The sequence below is a fragment of the Staurois parvus genome, unplaced genomic scaffold (assembly GCF_062004578.1).
Source record: "Staurois parvus isolate SC_StPar_1 unplaced genomic scaffold, SC_StPar_1.0 ptg000897l, whole genome shotgun sequence".
Lineage (NCBI taxonomy): Eukaryota > Metazoa > Chordata > Amphibia > Anura > Ranidae > Staurois > Staurois parvus.
Window position 1 is genome coordinate 68,933 of NW_028318693.1, and position 24,871 is coordinate 93,803.

The window sequence follows — 24,871 nt, forward strand, 5'->3', positions numbered from 1 at the left end:
ATTCCATATTGATCATTCCCCTGACATGCTTAATCCAGATCTCTCTTCATCTCTTCAGGCTGATATGATGATACAAGATAGCCAGTAATAAAATTGGGAAAAAATATAATTTTGTATAGAGAGTTGGGTACATGCAACGTGAGGATCTCACCAACCAACCACCACCAGGCACATGTTAGACAGCCAAGAGACACTTGTAGCAATGTAATACAGACAGGGCCAGACCCCAAGTGTTAGGTTGAGCATCGAGTTAACAGACACATACTTAGTACTCTTGGAACTTTACTCTGGTCTGCTAAGGGTCAAAATGTACTCATAGACATAAGATAACAGTAAGATGGTGACCCATCTATATTCACATTGACCCTTCCCCTAACATGTTTAATCCAGACCTTCTTTCAGGCTGGGATGATGATACAAGATAGCCAGTAATAGAATTGCAAAGAAATATGTTTTGTATGAAAAATGTTAGAACTGGTCCATGCAATGTAAGGATTTCACTGACCATCACCACCGTCGGTGAGATGTTGCATGCTTAAGTGACTCTTGGAGCCATACAATACCCAAATGACCAGACTAAGAGGGATTCTGCAGGCCTCCAAATTTTGGGTTGAGCATGGAATCAACAGACTCTTTACTCTGGCCTACCAAGGGTCTAAACATACTCATAGGCATAAGATAACAGTAAGATGCTAATCCATCTGGATGCACATTGACTCTCCCCCTGAAATATTTAATCCATACCTCTCTTCAGGGTGGGAAGATGATACAAAATAGCCAGTAATAACATTGAAAAACAAATATGCTTTGTATGAAAAATGTATGACCTGGGTCCCTGCAGCGTGAAGATCTTCCTGACCACCACCACCACCTTGTGTTGGTGGAATGTTGCTTGGCCGAGTGACCCTTGGAGTAATGCAAAAGAGAGTGTCAGGGATCTGGGTATGACCAGAAATGTGTGGGAACACAGGCGTGGTCAGGGCTGGAGAGGTGGAATGGTCAGGCAGGCCTTATGGGTATGTAATGCAACGTCTGGTGGTACCTCTAGCAACCCACGGAATACGATTCCCCAGAGTGCGGAGCCTAAGTCCCAGTCTGCTTGTTCACCAGGACCCCTGATGGTGGGGATGGACTTGGAGCAGACAGAGACCAGGTAGCGGCCCCTGAGTACACCCACCCGTGGTAGAGGGATCCGCTAGAGGTATATTCTGGAGGAGAGCCTGACGTGAACAGGCGGATGGGTCCATGCAGGACGGATGGATGGATGGCTGAGCAGAAGCGTAGTCAGACAGGCTGGGTCGGTAACGGTGGGGACAGCGCGGTACAAGGCAGCAGGCACAGAATAGTCGGGTCACTCGCCGGGTCAGTAACAGGAGATCAGATCCAATGAGGGTATCCAAGAGAATCAGACAGGCCAGGGATCAGGGCAGGAGAAGTCAGCAGAGGTCAGGATCAAAGCAGGGTCAGCAACAAATCAGATAGGCAGATATGCAGGAACACAGGATACCAAGTACAGGGGCTCATGGGAAACAAACACCAAGGCACTGACTGCAGGTCTGGCCATTGCTTTAATATACCTCCTGCAATCAGCCTCAGGTGATGGCTTGATTGCAGGAGTGAGATTCTGGCTGCTGAGAGCACCCACTGGCCAGCACTGGTACTGCAGCCCACAAGGCAGGTGAGCCCCAGCACCACCTGTGCTGAGCCCATTCCTGACAGAGAGATCCTGACGGCCTGCTAGTTTTGGGTTGAACATAGAATTAACAGACACATTCTTGGCTGGCACTAATGGGGCATTACTCTGGCATGCCAATGGTCTATTACTCATAGGCATAAGATAACAGTAAGATGAAGACCCATCTGGATTCACATTGACCCTCCTCCTGACATGTTTAATCCAGACCTCCCTTCAGACTGAGTTGATGATACAAGATAACCAGTAACAAAATATGCTTTGGACAGAAAATTTAAGAACTGGGTCCATGTAATGTGAGGAACTCACCAACCATCACCACCTTCTGTTGGTGGAATGTTGCATGGCCAAGTGACCCGTCTTGCAGCAATGCAAAACACACAGGACTAGATTAAGAGATATCCTGCAGGCCCTTTAGTTTTGGGTTGAGCTTTGAGTTGACAGACACATACTTAGAACACTTGGGACCAGGGGCGGACTGACAACTCATGGGGCCCCCAGGCAATAGGGGATCATGGGGCCCCTGTGTCCTTGCCCAAACTCAAAAAAGCCCATGAAAAAGGTACCAGGGGCATCTCATGGGGCCCTCTACTGACCCAGGGCACTCGGGCAGTGCCCGAGTTTCCAAATGGTCAGTCCACCCCTGCTTGGGACTTTACTCTTTACAGTCTAAATTTACTCATAGACATAAGATAGCAGTAAAGTCTTCAGAGCAATCATTTCATAAACATATATGCCTGCACCAGTCAGTTGTGCTTGTTCATTCTCCATGCAGACATCCCAAATGCTGGTCATCTCCCAGGGAAAGATCACCATCTTGAGGCATTGATTTTTCACCCTACCGTATTAGGCCTGCCGATGTATTGAAAGGCTAGTGATGTTATATCAGAACAGTTGATTCCCAGTTATCTGCTGCACGTACTGTACCAGGTCATCTTGTCTCCATGGGTACCTGGTTGCTTTTATGGGTCTTGGAATATATAGCTTGCTATGTATTTGGTGGGGAATGTCCGATTTTCCTAACACCATGACAGTAAATGAATGGAAAATAACTTTCCATTAGCAAGGATGGAAGCAGAAAAAAGTTGAAGAGCCATCTGTTTGCTCCCTTGATGTTCCCTATCAAATACCTTAATTTTTCCTTTCCTGACTTAACTCCATGGAATCATACAATGGGAAGTGGGAAGAGTAGGCTAATTATGGATGACTTGGGTTAGCCTCATATTTATGGGAGTGGGTCCTGTAAGGTAAGAATGAGGAGACATCTATTCATATTCTGCCATGGAGTTAGGTCAGGAAATTTCCCTATCAAATACTTACTGTAATTTATCTTTCCTGGCTTAAAGTGGTCCTAAAATCTAGACTTATTTTACCCTAATGCATTCCCTGCATTAAGGTAAAAAATGTCCCACTAGTTGTATCGCCCCCCTTACCTGTCTTTAAACTTACCTGAGTCATGTCTGGATTTAGTGCTGTGCCCATCTGTGTTCTTTTCTCACACTACATGGAGGGGGGCTGTGTCTATGGATGCACACAGCCTTGCCCAGGAGCAAGGCATACTATATGCCGCTTGCACTCTGGGGGTTCAGGGAAGGATCCTTCCTTCCTCCTCTTTTGGAGGGGACTAATAGACATACCGTAAGTGCACTTTTTTAGCTCACTTATGGTGTTTAGTTTTTGCATACCTCACTGTGAGCACGAGGAAAAAAAAATTCCATTATCCCTCAACAGTGTTCCTCAACTAGTGTGCTGTGTGGGTTCCACCAGGGTGACATGAGCTTGGGACCCAGTTTGCCCTGGATGAGTGTCATGATTTGCCATGGTGTGGATGGGCCACCTGCCAGTACCATAACACTGACAAGGACTACCCCAGCCTCCTCCAGAACTGTTCCACCTGTCCTCTGCTGTGCTGCTGAGGCCAAAAAGTAGGGCTCTGATGTGGAAGTGATTGTGTGATTGGGGGGACTTTGTAATGAGGGGGTCTGCCTGATTAGAAGTTCTATGATAGTGGAGACTGTGTAATTGTGGGGCTCTGTGATGTGGGACTGTCTGGCTGGGGGTGTCTGTGATGGGGGGATTCTGATGTGATAAGAGGATGCTGTGATGGGGGGACTTTGATGTGAAGGGGGACTCTCAAATATAGGAGGGCCTCTGATGTGATGGGGGACCTCTGATGTGATGGATTTCTGATGTGATGAGGGAACCCCTGACATGATAGTGGGCCTCTGATGTGATGGAGGAACATCTGATGTGATGAGGGTACCCCTGATATGATGAGGGGACCTCTGATATTATTGGGGAACCCATGATTTGAGAGGGGGGGCTTTGGTGTCATGGAAGTACCTCCGATGTGGTGGGGGAACATTTGATGTAATGTGATAGGTGTACTGTTGATGGGATGGGGGACCTCTAATGTGATGGAAGGTCATCTGATGTGATGGAAGTTCCTCTGGTGTGATGGGAAGATGCTGAATTGATGGGGGGTTCTCTGATGTGATTGGGACCTCTGATGCAATGGAAAGTCTGCTGATGTGATGAGGGGACCCCTGACTTGATGGTGGCCTCTGATGTGATGGGGGACATCTGATTTGATGAGGGGACCTCCTGATAAGATGGGGGAACTCATGATGTGATGGGAAAACCTCTGAGGTGATGGAAAGGCCTCTGATAAGATGGGGGAGCCTCTGATGAAATGAGGAAACGTCTGATGTAATGTAAGGACCCCTTATGTTATGGGGAACCTATTATGTGATGGGGGCTCTGATGTGATGTAAGGACCTCTGATTTTATAGGGGGACCTCTGATTTAATAGAAGGACCTCTGGTGTGATGGGGGAACCTCTGATGTGATGGGTGAACCTTTGATGTGATGGGGTGACCTCTGATGTGATAGAGGAACCTCTGATGTGATGTAAGGTCCTCTGATGCAATGGGAGAACCACTGATGTGATGGAAGGATCTCTGATGTGATTGGAAGATGCTGATTTGATGGCGGATCTTTGATGTGATGGGGACTTCTGCTATAATAGGGGGACCTCTGATGCAATGGAAAGTCATCTGATGTTATGGGGGGACCTCTGATGTAATTGGGGGACATCTGATGTGATGGGAGGACCTCTGATGTTATTTAAGGTCCTGTGATGTGATGGGGAAACATCTAATGTGATGGGGGGACCTCTGATGTAATGGGGGAGCCTTTGATGTGATGGAAAGTTCTTTGATGTAATGGGGGGACCTCTAATGTGATGGGAGGACTGTGCCGCCTGGCACTCCGCTTCAGTTCCTCAATCAGAAAACTGCTTCCATGCTGCTGGACCAAGGTATTATAATTGGGCATTGTACCCAGCACTAGACAACACTAGCTTAGGTGCAAAACTGGAACTACTTTGTTCAACAGAAATACAGGTTTTTATACACTTCAGAAATAGGGGCAGTACCCATATGAACAATACAAATAAATATCACACATTGTAATAAGATTCCACACTCATTAGGTAAGAGCTTGATCACACTATCCTAAACAGTACAAACGGTAAACAATACAGCCAACAGCTAACAGTGATCTAATTAACAGTAAGATAATCAACAGCCAAGCACCCAGACAAGCCAGGGAGCCCACCCCAGACAGTTTGGCACCTCCAACCCTGAGTACACAAAGTACATTACACATGCGTTTTATTTTACTTACTGTATATACTATGTCCATCACAAGGCAAAACTTATGTAATATTCCAACAGTCCGAAAAAGTGGAATTCATCTATCTTCACAGATCTGTTGAGGGAGATTGTTGATAAATTATTCTGTCCCAAGCGGAGGAGGTTCTCCTGTGACCATTAACCTGTAAAGGGTTAATATTACACCTTTCAATCTGTTCCAGAAAGGAAGCTTAATTGTCTTTACTCAGAGAATTAATCCACGCCTTGCTCTCAGCGTTCATCATGTTATTATCCATCATCACAGAGTGATCTGCTCTCTCCATGGACCGTAATCAGTGAGTAGAAGGCTAGCCCCTAGTCACCTTCAAAAGCCCCTGCCCTGGTTGGGTCTGTCACAAGGACCTCTAATGGGATGGAAGGACTTTTGATGTGATGGGGACCTCTGATGTGTTCAAAAGGACCTCTGATGTGATGAGCGACCTCTGATATGATGGAAGGACTTCTGATGTGATGAAGGACCTTGCATGTAATTGAGGATCCTCTGATTTGGTGGGATACTTCTGATGTGATGGGGGGACCTCTGACGTGATGAGAAGACCTCTGATGTGTTCAAAAGGACCTCTGATGTGATGGAAGGACTTCTAATTTGATGGAGGACCTTGGATGTAATTGGGGATCCTCTGATGTGGTGGGAGACTTCTGATGTGATGGGGGGACCTCTGACGTGATGAGGAGACCTCTGATGGAAGGACTTCTGATGTGGTGAAAGACCTCCAATGTAATGGGGACCTCTGATGTGATGGAGGATCCTTTGATGTGATGAAGGAACCTCTGGTGCGATAGAAGGACCTCTGATGTGAAAGGACATCTGATGTGAAAGGACCTCTGACATGAAGGGGGGCTTCTAATGTGAAGATAATTTCATCAAGGAGGCCTATGAATAGTCCCAGGCTCAGTATTCCCATTAAATGCAAATGGAAAAAAACAAAAAGAGGGCGCACCGAACTAGTGCATTATCGTTTAAAAGTATTTATTGAGAGAAAAAAGTAGGTATCATCCTCACAATAGACATAAATAACACAGGCATATCACACTGAAGAAGATGTTCAATACAAACAACATCTGAGTCCATACGATGGAACCCTGGATGACCAACTGGCAAACGCGTTTCGAGGACACAGCCTCTTCCTCAGATCCAAACTTTGTTGTGGTGAGGGACCTCTGATGTGATGAGGGAACCTCTGATGCGATGGAAGGACCTCTGATGTGAAAGGATCTCTGACATGAAGGGGGGCTTCTAATGTGAAGATCATTTCATCAAGGAGGCCTATGCATTGTCCCAGGCTCAGTATTCCCATTCATAAGTAACATTTACAGCTTTTACGTATTAGAGTACGGTACCTTGACATTTGCCAAAAAAAGATTGAGAAGCACTGCCCTGGTAGGACACAAAGAATGCTGGTAGTTTGATACTCAATCCAAATTATTAAAAAAAAAAGTTTTGTTGTACATGCACTTTATTTTTTGAGTTTAAGGTTCTAATCCCTCAATTTCATAAAAAGCAAAAACAATAAATGTGGTTGAAACCTAGTTACAGATCAGGGATGATCAAAATCAATATATAAAGGCTTGGTTCACATATATGTGATGTGGCAGAGCGAATGATTATGCTGCACATTTTCTGACGTGTTTTTTGTGATTTGCAGTAGAGCAGCCCATTCATTTGAATAGGCTGCCTACTTTATCCAAATCACTCCAAAGACGTGTATAATCCATTTTTTTTTTCCAAATGCTCCATACAAAAACACATATTGTTTTGGCTTGAAAATCTGCACACACATCAGCTCTGTGCTCTGCAGTAACGTGTGATTTTGTGGGCGTTCCTGCGTCACATGACCAGGGGCGGACTGACCATTTGGAAACTCGGGCACTGCCCGAGGGCCCAGGGTCAGTAGGGGGCCCCATGAGATGCCCCTGGTACCTTTTTCATAGGCTTTTTTGAGTTTGGGCAAGGACACAGGGGCCCCATGATCCCCTATTGCCCGGGGGCCCCATGAGTTGTCAGTCCGCCCCTGCACATGACTGTGAACCTCGCCTTGTACAAGTTGTGAATGGGTAGTATGGGAAGTTGTCCGGTGCTGACATTGTACTCAATGTCACTAGGTACTAGCCAAAGCCAACAAGATAACCCGCGTGTAGTATAGAGGAGATTACACGCTAATCTTAACTCTTCACTGTCACCTTGAGCTTGCTCCGTGTCCAGCGGCACCGGACTCCATGGACACCTTCTGTCAAGGTTGTTGATGTCTGCAGCCTTATTAGTGATTAGTTTACAAAGGTGTGCTGCTTCTACAGGTGAGTCCCTGGACATTGATATCTCAGCATATCCATCCAGACACATAAGGCCCCTCAGACATTGGACGTTTAACCTGTGTGCATCCACGCCCCAATGTTTTAGTGCACTTGGAAATCACAGGTCCTGCCTGCAGCCTGCCCAAGTCTATGGTAGGCTGGAGTAAGCAGAAGCTGAACGATGTGATACTCACATTTGGACCCCATGTGCAGTTCTTCTATGAAGACCACTTCTGGCCAGACTTCTCCAGACTCTAGGTGGGTGTACCTGGGTCCCACTTGTATCTGCAAGTTCTATGCTGGACATAGTCCGATGCTGAAGGGAAGTAAGCATGATGTGTCTTTCATCTGCTGCATTAAGTTTTCGATCTACGGTCCTCAACGTTGCCCGCATCTCTGTGCTTCTCAACCACCTCCCGTCCGGCTGTTGTATATAAACGGCCAGACGGTGGCAGTGCAGGAGCGGGTGGCCGTTTAAAAACAGCCTCCCCGCACCCTGCTTGTGCGCGCTCCCTGGGAGCGCACAGCACCACGATCCGGTGCCTGCTGTGTCCTCCGGACACAGTGAAACACCGATCGTCGGACGGGACCTCTGTGTGAGGTCCCGATCATGTGATCACTGATTGGCCAATCAGTGATCACATGCAGAGTAGTAAGCAAGATGTCACTTGTGACATCATTGCTTACTACGTGTGAAATCTGTGAATGATCACAGAGGTCACATGTTACAGGGCTATTCACAACAGCCTTGTACCATGTGACAAGCTGTGACCAATCACAGCTCACACAGTAGTTCTCAATGGCTGCAAGAATGCAGCCAGAGAGAAGGAGAAATTATTGCTTTTACAGTTTATGGGTGTAAAAGCAATCAGTGTAAAAAAAAAAAAACAATCTTCATCACCCCCCACAAGTAGTACAGTGTCACCAAGGTGACACTGTACTGCTAGGGTGACAGTATGTAAGAAAAATAAATAAATTAAAAATAATATAAAAAAATTAAAAAAAAAATGTTTAAAAATTATAATTTTTGGTTATAAACTATTTTGGGTTATTTGTTTTTACTAAAAATATAACGGAATACATGTTGGCCAAGATTTATGATGAAATATTATTTATTTGCAAAATGTTATAAGAAAAACACTTTTTTTCAAAATTTTTGGACTTTTTAATTTACATAGCAAAAAAATAAAAATCCCAGTGGTAACTAAGTACCACCAAAATAAAACTTTATCTGTCTCAAAAAAATGCTAAAAAAATCATACGGGTACAGTGTTGCATGACCGCGCAATTGCCACTCAAAGTGCAATAGCGCTGAAAGCTGAAAATTGGCCTGGGCAGGAAGAGGGTGAAAGTGTCCGGACTGGAAGGGGGGGAAAGTGTCCGGACTGGAAGGGGGTGAAAGTGTCCGTACTGGAAGGGGGGGAAAGTGTCCGGACCGGAAGGGGGTGAAAGTGTCTGGACTGGAAGGGGGGTGAAAGTGTCCAGACTGGAAGGGGGTGAAAGTGTCCGGACTGGAAGGGGGTGAAAGTGTCCGGACTGGAAGGGGGGAAAGTGTCCGGACTGGAAGGGGGGGAAAGCGTCCGGACTGGAAGGGGGTGAAAGTGTCCGGACTGGAAGGGGGGAAAGTGTCCGGACTGGAAGGGGGGGAAAGCGTCCGGACTGGAAGGGGGTGAAAGTGTCCGTACTGGAAGGGAGGAAAGTGTCCGGACTGGAAGGGGGTGAAAGTGTCCGGACTTGAAGGGGGTGAAAGTGTCCGGACTGGAAGGGGGTGAAAGTGTCCGTACTGGAAGGGAGGAAAGTGTCCGGACTGGAAGGGGGTGAAAGTGTCCGGACTGGAAGGGGGTGAAAGTGTCCGGACTGGAAGGGGGTGAAAGTGTTTGGACAGGAAGGGGGGGAAAGTGTCTGGACTGGAAGGGGGTGAAAGTGTCCGGACTTGAAGGGGGGTGAAAGTGTCCGGACTGGAAGGGGGTGAAAGTGTCCGGACTGGAAGGGGGTGAAAGTGTTTGGACAGGAAGGGGGGGAAAGTGTCCGGACTGGAAGGGGGTGAAAGTGTCCGGACTGGAAGGGGGTGAAAGTGTCCGGACTGGAAGGGGGTGAAAGTGTCCGGACAGGAAGGGGGGAAAAGCGCCCGGACTGGAAGGGGGGAAAGTGTCCGGACTGTAAGGGGGGGAAAGTGTCCAGACTGGAAGGGGGTGAAAGTGTCCAGACTGGAAGGGGGTGAAAGTGTCCGGACTGGAAGGGGGGGAAAGTGTCTGGACTGGAAGTGGTTAAAAAGAGCTTGAACTATACCTTTTGAAAACCCAGCCTGATGTAAAATCTTTGCCTGGGAGTGACCTTCCTGATGCACTATAACCACCTTGTGTCTTGTTGCTGCACTCAGCCTTGCCATGGTGTATGACCTGTGACATGAAACTGTCTTCCACAACCTCACATTAGTAGCAGAGTTTGGCTGTTCCTTACCCAGTTTTAAAGGAGAAGCATGACCAAAGCTATTTTGCCTATACTTATCATATGGATCACAGGAGTGCACTTCATTCTGCATCCCTATGACTCATTTTCAGCCAAAAGTGGGCTAAATCTGACAGTGGGCGGTTTAGGCTCCGGAAAAGTCCCGACTTTAAAGTCAGGATCCACCCAGATATTTGGACCGGCAGCTGGCTCAGCCTTTCAGCAAGCAGTTGAGAACCTGAGCCAGCCACTCTCACCAGTTCTCAGCCCAGGGCTCCAGTAACTTTCACCGGCTCCCTGAAAACCGGGAACTAAGGGATCAGAGGTTCATGTGCAAGATGAAAAAATTTGTTTAGTTTCCTTTTGTTTCGATTCATTATTTGATTAATTTCGTTTAGTTCGATTAGTTAAATTCATTTAATTTGTTTTTCAGAATTTGTTTTGTTTATTCGAATTCGACAGAATTCAAAATTTCTAACAGATTCGAAAATAATTTTAACAGATTTGAAAATTATTCCAATGGATTTGAAAAACAATTCTAATGGATTCAATAATAATTCTAACGTCTCAATCCATAATCCACAATCCATATGTGTTTGATGGTATATGGGCTATAAGAGTTGTGTGACCATATTGGAAATTTCTATTTCAGCAAAATTTTCACAGTGCCTTTGTTGATCCCTACTCACATCACCATAGCGTAGCTCACAATTTTATGTACAGTATTTTAGTCTTTTCAAATCCATTCTATTCTTTTCTGTTATGTATATTCTATTCTAATGTATTCTGTTCAAATTCAAATGCATTCTATTAAACATTCTAATTTCAGAAGGCAGTTATATTCTTTCTATGTTATTCTATTCTATTGTTTTTCTATGCTATTCTATTTTATTCTCTATTCAAATCTTTTCTATTCTATTCTTTGATTTTCTATTCTATTCTAATTGATTCTTTTCTATTCCTTTATTTTCTGTTCTATTTTGCTCTGTTTTACTCTATTATTTTTTATTCTATTCTTTGATTTTCTATTCTAATCTTTTCTATTCTATTCTTTGATATTTTATTCTAATCTTTTCTATTGGATTCTAATGGATTCTATTCTTCTCTATTTCTTTATTTGGTATTCTGTTTTGCGCTAATATTTTCTTCTGTATTCTGTTCTATTCTTTTATTTTCTATTCTGTTCTTTTTTCCTCTATTCTTTTCTATTTCTTTATTTTCTGTTCTATTTTGCTCTGTTTTACTCTATTATTTTTGATTCTATTCTTTGATTTTCTGTTCTAATCTTTTCTATTCTTTGATATTTTATTCTAATCTTTTCTATTGGATTCTAATGGATTCTATTCTTTTCTATTCCTTTATTTGGTATTCTGTTTTACTCTTTTCTTTTGTATTCTGTTCTATTCTTTTATTTTATTTTCTATTCTGTTCTTTTTTCCTCTATTCTTTTATATTTCCTTATTTTCTGTTCTATTTTATTCTATTCTTGTTTTCAAATTAGAATTGGTTTTTGAACTTGTTTTCAAATTTGAATTTGTTTTCTGATTTGTTTTTGAATTCGAATCAATTAGAATTTTGGCTGAAATTTGTTTTGTTATTTAGGTTGCGTTTAAATTTGTTACTATTATCATTCGGAATTCAGATACATCCAAATCTCCGAATAATGGAAAATTCGTCTGAATTTCAATTCGGAGCAAAACGAACTGCACATGTCTAGTTTGATTGCTTAGTTCTTGAGGTGGCGGAGGACAGATGCTGCATCCACCTAGGTAAGTATGTACATTTATTTGTTAATTTTTTTGAAACCCCATACTTCTCTTTTAAAGTGTTCCTGAACCCACAACAGTACATTCAGTCTGTAGATGCAGTAAAGCATGCTTGTTACACTCACTGTGGAGCCTAAGGGGTTAATCCTCTGCATTGTGTAAAAAGGCCCTTTGATCCTTTCTTCTCTGTTCCTCCCCCTTTTCAAGCGACCACCTCTTATCTCCTGATACGACAGACTGAACCGTAGGCATTTTGCACATGCTCAGTTTGGTGTGTTTTGCTAGAGAGGTTTTTTTGTTCTCGGGAAAGTGCATGTGATCAGCACAGGACCAATCAGCACGGTCCAGACAGAGGTCAGGGGTTTTGCATCCTCCTAGAGCAGAAGGAAAACGTTTCCTACAAGCTTTAGCTAGTGGTGGGCTGGACACTGATAGAAGTCACAAGACTGCTATATACTGCTGATGAGAAAAGGTATTTAGCAGTTTATATTTACTAAAATAATTGCATTTCCATGTTCTGTGTATTGTGGGAGACCAAATACTTCTCCCAGAGACATTCTCCAGCTAGCTCCACCCCATCCTACTCCTGAGCACTCTGCCCCTCCTGGAGACATTCTCCAGCTGGCTCTGCCCTATACTACTCCTGAGCACCCTGCCTTTCCCGGAGACATTCTCCAGCTGGCTCCGCCCCATACTACTCCTGAGCACCCTGCCCCTCCCAGAGACATTCTCCAGCTGGCTCCGCCCTATACTACTCCTGAGCACTCTGCCCCTCCCAGAGACATTCTCCAGCTGGCTCCGCCCCATACTACTCCTGAGCACTCTGCCCCTCCCGGAGACATTCTCCAGCTGGCTCCGCCCCATACTACTCCTGAGCATCCTGCCCCTCCCAGAGACATTCTCCAGCTGGCTCCGCCCCATACTACTCCTGAGCACCCTGCCCCTCCCGGAGACATTCTCCAGCTGGCTCCGCCCCATACTACTCCTGAGCACTCTGCCCCTCCCGGAGACATTCTCCAGCTGGCTCCGCCCCATACTACTCCTGAGCACCCTGCCTTTCCCGGAGACATTCTACAGCTAGCTCCACCCTATACTACTCCTGAGCACTCAGCCCCTCCCATAGACATTTTCCAGCTAGCTCCGCCCCAAAAAATAACCCCAGCCAGATGTGCCCCCAAACACCTTAGCGTTTTGCCCCTCCCCCCCAAACAAAGTTCCCCAGCTAGCTCCGCACTGAGCCATTCCCAAAGATATTCTCTAGTCAGCTCCACCCCCATACTAATTACAAACATTCAGCCACTGCCGAAGTATTTTCCAGCTCTCCCCGCCCCCTACAACCCCTGAGGGCTCAGCCACACCTCCCAACTTTCTGAGATGGGAAGGAGGGACAACTATTAGTAACATAGGACAGCCCCCTGCCACGCCCCCTTAAAGGAGAAATATACACAAAAAATTGTTGGTTAAACCCACAAGTAGTTTTCTGACCGCCACTGTATTATTCCTCTCTATTGGCTTTGGAAATGTACAAATACAGCGTTCTGCTCCTCCCCAAAACAACAAAAAACAGCTAGATCCGCCCCCAATCTCCAGGGTGTTTTGCCCCTCTCCAAGACGTTTTCCAGCTAACTCCGCCCCACACTAGTCGTTCTATCTCTCCGTAAGCTATTTAAAAGATAACTCCTCCCCCTTACCACCTCCGCCTAGCTAGCTCCGCCCCACACTAGTCGTTCCACCTCTCCGTAAGCTATTCAAAAGCTAACTCCGCCCCCTTACCATCTCCGCCTAGATAGCTCCGCCCCACACTAGTCTTTCTATGTCTCCGAAAACTAGTCAAAAGCTAACTCCGCCCCCGTACCATTTGCAGTCTCCGCCTAGCTAGCTCCGCCTATCCCTGCCCTTCCCAATCTGTCAGTAGGAAAGGCGGAGCCGCGGGCCGGAAACGAGTCACGCAGACCGGAAGTGCGGCAGTACAGGGCGGGGTCGGCAGATAACGGGACCGGAGGAGGGCGGAAGTACGAGGTGAGGGATGCGGAGATACCTGTACCGGGAATACCGGGGAGGGGGGAGACAGTGCTCTGTGGAGGGGGTGTTATAGTATCCGCATACCGATGGCTGGGAAGACCTCATAGACGGAGCTGGTCCTCACATATCGCCATGACAACCGACTGATAACCATCCTTCATCCGGGGCCTACACCGACCGTCCCAGCCCCCCCTTGTCACTAATACAGAGGAGGTGTATGATAGCCCTGATGGGGGAGGGGTTATATATAATCATTGTTCCCATGTCTCCTGATTGTAGCATTCTGCTGGCAGGTAAATGTACATTGTATATAATGGGAGATGTGACCTGTCCTCTGTGTTGTAGGTTCCCTCTGGATGGAGAATGATCGTCGTCTTCTGTAATCCCCGGGTGAGTCTCCGACCCTCACATCCCAACACCCGACTCTTCATTATATCCCGCACTGATCAATGTATTCCCATACATCCTCCATGTGGATCAGAATCCAGTATTCCCATACATCCTCCATGTGGATCAGAAGCCTATATTCCCGTACATCCTACATGTGGATCAGAAGCCTGTATTCCCGTACATCCTCCATGTGGATCAGAATCCAGTATTCCCATACATCCTCCATGGAGATCAGAATCCAGTATTCCCATACATCCTCCATGGAGATCAGAATCCAGTATTCCCCTACATCCTCCATGGAGATCAGAATCTAGTATTCCCGTACATCCTCCATGTGGATCAGAATCCAGTATTGCCCTACATCCTCCATGGAGATCAGAATCCAGTATTCCCCTACATCCTCCATGGAGATCAGAATCCAGTATTGCCCTACATCCTCCATGGAGATCAGAATCCAGTATTGCCCTACATCCTCCATGGAGATCAGAATCCAGTATTGCCCTTCATCCTCCATGGAGATCAGAATCCAGTATTGCCCTTCATCCTCCATGGAGATCAGAATCCAGTATTCCCGTACATCCTCCATGGCGATCAGAATCCAGTATTCCCGTACATCCTCCATGGAGATCAGAATCCAGTATTCCCGTACATCCTCCATGGAGATCGGAATCCAGTATTCCCGTACATCCTCCATGGAGATGGGAAGCCTGTGCTCCCCGTACATCCTCCATGGAGATCGGAATCCAGTATTCCCGTACATCCTCCATGGAGATGGGAAGCCTGTGCTCCCCGTACATCCTCCATGGAGATGGGAAGCCTGTGCTCCCCGTACATCCTCCATGGAGATGGGAAGCCTGTGCTCCCCGTACATCCTCCATGGAGATCAGAATCCAGTATTCCCGTACATCCTCCATGGAGATCAGAATCCAGTATTCCCCTGCATCCTCCATGGAGATCAGAATCCAGTATTCCCCTACATCCTCCATGGAGATCAGAATCCAGTATTCCCGTACATCCTCCATGGAGATCAGAATCCAGTATTCCCGTACATCCTCCATGGAGATCAGAATCCAGTATTCCCGTACATCCTCCATGGAGATCAGAATCCAGTATTCCCGTACATCCTCCATGGAGATCAGAATCCAGTATTCCCGTACATCTTCCATGGAGATCAGAATCCAGTATTCCCGTACATCCTCCATGGAGATGGGAATCCTGTACTCCCCGTACATCCTCCATTGAGATGGGAATCCTGTACTCCCCGTACATCCTCCATGGAGATGGGAATCCTGTACTCCCCGTACATCCTCCATGGAGATGGGAATCCTGTACTCCCCGTACATCCTCCATGGAGATGGGAATCCTGTACTCCCCGTACATCCTCCATGGAGATGGGAATCCTGTACTCCCCGTACATCCTCCATGGAGATGGGAATCCTGTACTCCCCGTACATCCTCCATGGAGATTGGAATCCTGTACTCCCCGTACATCCTCCATGGAGATGGGAATCCTGTACTCCCCGTACATCCTCCATGGAGATGGGAATCCTGTACTCCCCGTACATCCTCCATGGAGATGGGAATCCTGTACTCCCCGTACATCCTCCATGGAGTTGGGAATCTTGTGCTCCCCGTACATCCTCCATGGAGATGGGAAGCCTGTATTCCCGTACATCCTCCATGGAGATCAGAATCCAGTATTCCCCTACATCCTCCATGGAGATCAGAATCCAGTATTCCCCTGCATCCTCCATGGAGATCAGAATCCAGTATTCCCCTACATCCTCCATGGAGATCAGAATCCAGTATTCCCCTGCATCCTCCATGGAGATCAGAATCCAGTATTCCCCTACATCCTCCATGGAGATCAGAATCCAGTATTCCCCTACATCCTCCATGGAGATCAGAATCCAGTATTCCTGTACATCCTCCATGGAGATCAGAATCCAGTATTCCCGTACATCCTCCATGGAGATCAGAATCCAGTATTCCAGTACATCCTCCATGGAGATCAGAATCCAGTATTCCCGTACATCCTCCATGGAGATCATAACCCTGTATTCCCGTACATCCTCCATGGAGATCGGAATCCAGTATTCCCGTACATCCTCCATGGAGATCGGAGTCCGGTATTCCCGTACATCCTCCATGGAGATAGATCGGAATCCTGTATTCCCGTACATCCTCCATGGAGATCGGAATCCTGTATTCCCGTACATCCTCCATGGAGATCATAACCCTGTATTCCCGTACATCCTCCATGGAGATCATAACCCTGTATTCCCGTACATCCTCCATGGAGATCGGAATCCAGTATTCCCGTACATCCTCCATGGAGATCGGAATCCTGTATTCCCGTACATCCTCCATGGAGATCGGAAGCCTGTATTCCCGTACATCCTCCATGGAGATCGGAAGCCTGTATTCCCGTACATCCTCCATGGAGATCGGAAGCCTGTATTCCCGTACATTCTCCATGGAGATGGGAATCCTGTACTCCCCGTACATCCTTCATGGAGATGGGAATCCTGTACTCCCCGTACATCGTCCATGGAGTTGGGAATATTGTACTCCCCGTTCATCCTCCATGGAGATGGGAAGCCTGTGCTCCCCGTACATCCTCCATGGAGATGGGAAGCCTGTGCTCCCCGTACATCCTCCATGGAGATGGGAAGCCTGTGCTCCCCGTACATCCTCCATGGAGATGGGAAGCCTGTGCTCCCCGTACATCCTCCATGGAGATGGGAAGCCTGTGCTCCCCGTACATCCTCCATGGAGATGGGAAGCCTGTGCTCCCCGTACATCCTCCATGGAGATGGGAAGCCTGTGCTCCCCGTACATCCTCCATGGAGATGGGAAGCCTGTGCTCCCCGTACATCCTCCATGGAGATGGGAAGCCTGTGCTCCCCGTACATCCTCCATGGAGATGGGAAGCCTGTGCTCCCCGTACATCCTCCATGGAGATGGGAAGCCTGTGCTCCCCGTACATCCTCCATGGAGATGGGAAGCCTGTGCTCCCCGTACATCCTCCATGGAGATGGGAAGCCTGTGCTCCCCGTACATCCTCCATGGAGATGGGAAGCCTGTGCTCCCCGTACATCCTCCATGGAGATGGGAAGCCTGTGCTCCCCGTACATCCTCCATGGAGATGGGAAGCCTGTGCTCCCCGTACATCCTCCATGGAGATGGGAAGCCTGTGCTCCCCGTACATCCTCCATGGAGATGGGAAGCCTGTGCTCCCCGTACATCCTCCATGGAGATGGGAAGCCTGTGCTCCCCGTACATCCTCCATGGAGATGGGAAGCCTGTGCTCCCCGTACATCCTCCATGGAGATGGGAAGCCTGTGCTCCCCGTACATCCTCCATGGAGATGGGAAGCCTGTATTCCCGTACATCCTCCATGGAGATGGGAAGCCTGTATTCCCGTACATCCTCCATGGAGATGGGAAGCCTGTATTCCCGTACATCCTCCATGGAGATGGGAAGCCTGTATTCCCGTACATCCTCCATGGAGATTGGAAGCCTGTATTCCCGTACATCCTCCATGGAGATGGGAAGCCTGTATTCCCGTACATCCTCCATGGAAATGAGAATCCTGTACTCCCGTTCATCCTCCATGGAGATTGGAAGCCTGTACTCCCCGTTCATCCTCCATGGAGATAGGAAGCTTGCATTCCCCGTACATCCTCCATGGAGATCAGACACCTGTTTTAACTTTAGTCAATAGGCATATCTTTATTGATATTAACCACTTCAGTAGCAGATACTTTCACCCCCTTCCCGCCCAGGATAATTTTCAGCTTTCAGCGCTGTCACACTTTGACAATTACCCATATGACATATTTGTGGGTTTTTTTATATATTTCTTTCACACAAACAGGGCTTTCTTTTGGTAGTGTGTAATCATAGCTGTGTTTTTGTTTAGTTTTTTTTTTTTTTTTCATTTTTTTCTAATAAATAATCTTTTATAAAATTCACAAACTATGGTGTGTGTGTGTGTATATACATACAGTGAAATAAATTAAGTATTTGCTCCCCTGCTGATTTTGAATGTTCTTCCACTCACAAAGAAATGATCGGTCTAAAAATCGAATGTTGCCTTGGCCGTGTGTTTTGGGTCATTGTTATGCAGGAACACCCATCCACGACCCATTTTCAATGCCCTGGCTGAGGGAAGAAGGTTCTCACCCAAGATTTGACAGTACATTGCCCCGGTGATCGTCCCTTTGATGCGGTGCAGTTGTCCTGTCCCCTTAGTAGAAAAACACCCCCAAAGCAGAATGTTTCCACCACCATGTTTGACAGTTGGGATGGTGTTCTTGGGGTCATAGGCAGCATTCCTCCTCCTCCAAACACGGCGAGTTGAGTTGATGTCCAAGAGCCCGATTTTGGTCTCATCTGACCACAACACTTTCAACCAGTCCTCCTCTGCATCATTCAGATGTTCAGTGGCAAACTTCAGACGGGCCTGGACATGTGCTTTCTTGGTTCCAGCTGCCTGGAGATCATTGACAAGATCCTCACGTGTAGTTCTGGGATGATTCCTCACTGTTCTCATGATCATTCATACTCCACGAGGTGAGATCTTGCATGGTGCACCAGACCTAGGGAGACTGACACTTGTTTTGTGTTTCTTCCATTTGGGAATGATTGCACCAACTGTTGTCATCTTCTCACCAAGCTGCTTGGCCATAGTTTGGTAGCCAAGTCCAGCCTTGTGTAGGTCTACAATCTTGTCCCTGACATCCTTGGACAGCTCTTTGGTCTTTGTCATGGTGGAGAGTTTGGAATCTGATTGTTTAATTGCTCCTGTGGACAGGTGTCTTTTATACAGGTAACAGAGATTAGCAGCACTCCCTTTAAGAGACTGCTTCTAATCTCAGCTTGTTACCTGTATGAAAGACACCTGGTAGCCAGAAATCCTGCTGAATGATAGGGGATCAAATACTTATTTCCCTCATGAACATGCAGATCCGTCATCATTTGTTAGACATGCGTTTCTGCTGAATTGTTTTGTTGCTATTCTGTCTCTCAGTGTTACAATACACCGAACATTTGATGTTTAGACCGATCATTTCTTTGTGAGTGGGCAAACATTCAACATCAGCCGGGGAGCAAATACGCATTTCCTTCACTGTGTGTGTGTATATGTGTCTGTGTATACGAATGAAAATTGATCAATGCTGATGTCTGATCTCATTTCTTGAGGCCCCAAAAATGCTAGAAAAGTCCAAGGTATTTAGTAAGAGACATTGCACGTTTAAGTTGTATTTTTTTGTCATAATTTTTTTTGAGAATGAAGAAATGAAAAAAAAAATGTTCAATTATTTTACTTTATTTCTTTTTCATTCTGTCACCAGTCCATTACAGCGTCATCCTATAAGTTGTGTGGCACTGATCAATGACACTGACTGGTGATGGTATGAAAAAAAAGATTTTTTTTCATCTTTTTTTTTTCTTTTTTTTAATTGCAGTTTTTTTTAACACACTGTGATCAGAGTAATATAATGTTACAGGAACATTGCATTACTCTGGGGAAGTAATCGGGATTCACTGATTGCTTATACCAGTGAATTTTACTGGTATAATCAACCATTTTTACTGAATAAAATTGATTCATTCAGTGTGTATTGTTGTGATTAGCTGTGATTGGCCCTGCCTGTACCATGTGCTCACTGTTACAGCTAGCAACACATTTGTACACAATGAATGGCATTAATCAAAGCCATTCATTGTTTACAATTGTCATGTGATCTGCTATGATTGGTCACAGTAATCATATGGTACCTGCAGCGGGTGGACACAGCCGGTGATAAATTGTGCCCGCAGCACAGCTGCACACAGGACACGTTCCGGGAGGACATGTGATGTCCACCTGTAATGAGCTGAAACTGCTTAACTTAAGGAAAATATGATAAGAATTTGTGAGGACTGAATGAATGCTTGCAATATTTGTCTAACTAATTTTTTAAAAAATAGATCCTTTTATCTAGATTATTATTATTATTATTATACAGGATTTATATAGCGCCAACAGTTTGCGCAGCGCTTTACAGAATGAAGGCAGACATTACAGTTACAATACAATTTGGTACAAGAGGAAACAGAGGGCCCGGCTCGTTAGAGTTTACAATCTAAGAGGAAGGGTTGAGTGATACAAAAGGTAATAGCTGTGGGGGGGATGAGCTGATGGAGGAAATACATGGTTGTTTACTAGATAGAATCAGGATAGGCTTCTTTAAAGAAAGAGGTTTTCAGGTATCGTCTATAGGTGGATAGATTAGGAGACAGCCAGACAGATTGGGATAGAGAATTCCATAGGATGGGAGAAGCTCGGGAAAAGTCCTGAAGGCGAGCATGGGAGGAGGTGACACAGGAACTAGAGAGCAGGAGGTCGTGGGAGGATTGAAGAGAGCGCTTTGGTTGATATTATGAGACCAGGTTGGTGATGTAACTGGGGGCAGAGTTGTGGATGGCTTTGTAAGTTGTTAGTATTTTGAATTTTATTTGTTGGGCGAGTGGAAGCCAGTGGAGGGATTGGCAGAGAGGGATGGAGGACACTGATTGAAGGGCAGTGGAGGGATTGGCAGAGAGGGGTGGAGGACACTGATTGAAGGTCAGTGGAGGGATTGGCAGAGAGGGGTGGAGGACACTGAATGGAGGTCAGTGGAGGGATTGGCAGAGAGGGGTGGAGGACACTGAGTGGAGGCCAGTGGAGGGATTGGCAGAGAGGGGTGGCGGACACTGAATGGAAGCCAGTGGAGGGATTGGCAGAGAGGGGTGGAGGACACTGATTGGAAGCCAGTGGAGTGATTGGCAGAGAGGGGTGGAGGACACTGATTGGAAGCCAGTGGAGGGATTGGCAGAGAGGGGTGGAGGACACTGATTGGAAGCCAGTGGAGGGATTGGCAGAGAGGGGTGGAGGACACTGATTGGAAGCCAGTGGAGGGATTGGCAGAGAGGGGTAGCAGACACTGAACAGTTGGTAAGGTGGATGAGCCTGGCAGCAGTATTCATGATGGACTGGAGGGGGGATAGCCTGTGTAAAGGTAAGCCAATGAGGAGGGAGTTGCAGTAGTCAAGGCAAGAGATTACCAGGGGGTGAATTAGGAGCTTTGTGGTATCTAGATCAGGGTCCTCCTCCTTTACACTACATGTATAAATACACTCCAAGAAATGTCTTCAGTTTTTTGTTTTTTTTTTGTATTTCTTGTTCAACCTGTTGGCTGCCAAATAAAACTGACTGATCTGTGTGCTGCTTTAGTTCTTCTGTCCTACATTGTAGTCTTCACCACAGCATGGCGCAGGGTGGAAGGTGGAGCAGGTCCTCTTCTGAATGCTGGGATGGCTCTGGATCAACACCCTGAAATTCCATGTTGCAGTCAGGCTGGCTGTCAGTTCCATAGCAACAAGTGACACTGTGTGTTCCAGCTGCTCAGCATCATTTATTTGTCATGGTTGCTGCACCTTGGAAACACAATGTAAATACAGGACAAGTTGCTGTGGGCAGGGTAAAATCTCGTAGCGGGCCAGATGTGGGCCACAGGCTGTAGTTTGGTGACCCCCCTGATCTAGATGCTGCCCAGTTCTGCTGTCATAAGTGCGCATTGATAATTGGCAGACATTGTGGGGTTGTTCAGATCAGGATCATTTTCTGATTACGCTTGTTTGTGACAGGCCTGCAATGGATAAATCTCAATGGAGGATTTACAGGAATAAAGGATCTCCATGGGGAAAGAACAATATTAAAGAAGAACTCCAGGTAAGGCTAGATAATACATGGGTACGTTGTTCCAGCTTGGGCCAGTGTAACTATGTACAGTCATGGCCGAAATTGTTGGCACCCTTGATATTTCTCCAGGAAATCATGTATTTCTCACGAAACGTATTGCATTAACACATGTTTTGCTATACACATGTTTATTCCCTTTGTGTGTATTGGGACAAAACAAAAAAAGGGAGGAAAGAAAGCAAATTCGACATAATGTCACACAAACCTCCAAAAATGGGCTGGACAAAAGTATTGGCACCCTTTCACAACTGCGGATAAATAAGAATGTTACAAGCATGTGATGCTCCTGTAAACTCACCTGGGGCAAGTAACAGGTGTGGGCAATATAGAAATCACACCTGAAAGCAGATAAAAAGGAGAGACGTTCACTTAACCTTTGCATTGTGTGTCTGTCTGTGCCACACTAAGCATGGACAACAGAAAGAGGAGACGAGAACTGTCTGAGGACCTGAGAACCAAAATTGTGGCAAAATATCAACAATCTCAAGGTTACAAGTCCATCTCCAGAGAACTAGATTTGCCTTTGTCCACAGTGCGCAACATTATCAAGAAGTTTGCAACCCATGGCACTGTAGCTAATCTCCCTGGTCGTGGACGGATGAGGAAAATTGATGAAAGATTGCAACGCAGAATAGTCCGGATGGTGGATAAGCAGCCCCAAACATGTTCCAAAGACATTCAAGCTGTCCTGCAGGCTCAGGGAGCATCAGTGTCAGCGCGAACTATCCGTCGACATTTAAATGAAATGAAACGCTATGGCAGGAGACCCAGGAGGACCCCACTGCTGACACAGAGACATAAAAAAGCAAGACTACAGTTTGCCAAAATGTACTTGAGTAAGCCAAAAGCCTTCTGGGAAAACGTCTTGTGGACAGATGAGACCAAGATAGAGCTTTTCGGTAAAGCACATCATTCTACTGTTTACCGAAAACGGAATGAGGCCTACAAAGAACAAAACACAGTACCTACGGTAAAATATGGTGGAGGTTCAATGATGTTTTGGGGTTGTTTTGCTGCCTCTGGCACTGGGTGCCTTGACTGTGTGCAAGGCATCATGAAATCTGAGGATTACCAAAGGATTTTGGGTCGCACTGTAGGGCCCAGTGTCAGAAAGCTGGGTTTGCGTCCAAGATCCTGGGTCTTCCAGCAGGACAATGACCCCAAACATACGTCAAAAAGCACTCAGAAATGGATGGCAAAGAAGCGCTGGAGAGTTCTGAAGTGGCCAGCAATGAGCCCAGATCTAAATCCCATTGAACACCTGTGGAGAGATCTTAAAATTGCTGTTGGGAAAAGGTGTCCTTCCAATAAGAGAGACCTGGAGCTGTTTGCAAAGGAAGAGTGGTCCAAAATTCCGGGTGAGAGGTGTCAGAAGCTTATTGATGGTTATAGGAAGCGACTGATTTCAGTTATGTTTTCCAAAGGGTGTGCAACCAAATATTAAGTTAAGGGTGCCAATACTTTTGTCCAGCCCATTTTTGGGGTTTTGTGTGACATTATGTCATATTTGCTTTTCTGCCTCTGTTTTATATTTGTTCCAATACATACAAAGGGAATAAACATGTGTATAGCAAAACATGTGTTAATGCAATACCTTTTTTGTGTGAAATACTTGATTTTCAGGAAAAATATCAAGGGTGCCAACAATTTCGGCCATGACTGTATATACCATACCTGGTCGATGCCCCTGGAAGCTGGAACTATCTGTATAGACAAGATGATTCCAGCGATCTCTACTTGCTCCCGGGTCCCTCGTTGAGTAGCCGCACTCACACTAAACATAGGAGGTCGGCCGCTTAGCACTGATGCCATTTTCTGAATGAATACAAAGCATTCTCTGGTTTGGGAGTGGCTGACGGTGATGTTGCCTCCTCCAATCAGAAGACATTTTACATTGCAGCAAAACCTTTTTTTTGTAACTCATAAATGGGCTTTCTGCAGTAGTGACAGGATTGCTGTAACTGTGTGTACCATCAGGATTGGTAGGTGACACTGAACTTGATTGATGCTGATGTTTTCAGATATTTGACTTCTTTGCATCTCTCCCTCAGCCTCACCGTTAGTATGTCTGGACCTATAACAGAGAAGAGTCCAGTGTCTGCCCTCACCCTAAACCTCATCTCTTCTCACAACGACCTCCTTTCCCCGAAGAGCCGCCAGATTTATGCCCACACTGACCTGCAGAGCGCCATGGGGCTCGTCAGCGCCGATCTCGGCGGAGGCGCCCCGTCTGAACACACCAACCCTAAGTGGCTGAAGGAAGGGCAGAACCAGCTTCGCAAAGCGGCCGAGCACGAGAAAGAGGACCAGAACTGCAACCCGGATCCAGAATGTGGTAACAAAGACTGGACCAACTGGAACCAAGAGAAGAGCAACAAGCAGACCCAGCTGGAGGAACTGGAAGTATCGGCTCTGAACTGCGTCAATCGCAGCGGCATCATCAACACCCCTCTGCTTATCCAAGACGGAGAAGACGAGGATGACGATCTGACACCGGCTCAGAGCGAGGTCACAGATCCTGTCACAACAGAGACTTCTGAACAGAGCTCCGAGGTTCAGGAGAACAGCAAAGAGATGACTGATGGCCCCAGAGACACCGGGCGCAGTGCAAGCTTGCTGTTTGGAATGAGGAACACGGCTGGAAGCGACGAGGACTCCAGTTGGGCGACTCTGTCTCAGGGTAGTCCATCTTATGGCTCCCCGGATGACACAGGTGAGATACAGAGCCTTTATTTAACCCCTTGACACCGAC

General features: G+C 46.4%; 1 protein-coding gene across 2 annotated transcripts in view; it reads left to right on the forward strand.

Annotated features, from left to right (window-relative positions):
- Positions 1 to 13,826: 13,826 nt before the first annotated feature.
- Positions 13,827 to 24,871, forward strand: part of APBB1 (amyloid beta precursor protein binding family B member 1) — a 55,740-nt gene continuing 44,695 nt past the window's right edge. The window contains exons 1-4 of one of the 2 annotated variants that reach the window (XM_089656306.1): positions 13,827 to 13,934; positions 14,283 to 14,327; positions 22,005 to 22,089; positions 24,171 to 24,832. In XM_089656306.1, the coding sequence (XP_089512432.1) occupies positions 24,184 to 24,832 (649 nt within the window). In that variant the 5' untranslated portion in view covers positions 13,827 to 13,934; positions 14,283 to 14,327; positions 22,005 to 22,089; positions 24,171 to 24,183. The remainder of the gene's footprint in view (positions 13,935 to 14,282; positions 14,328 to 22,004; positions 22,090 to 24,170; positions 24,833 to 24,871) is intronic. The other variant, XM_089656305.1, reaches the window with a different exon arrangement.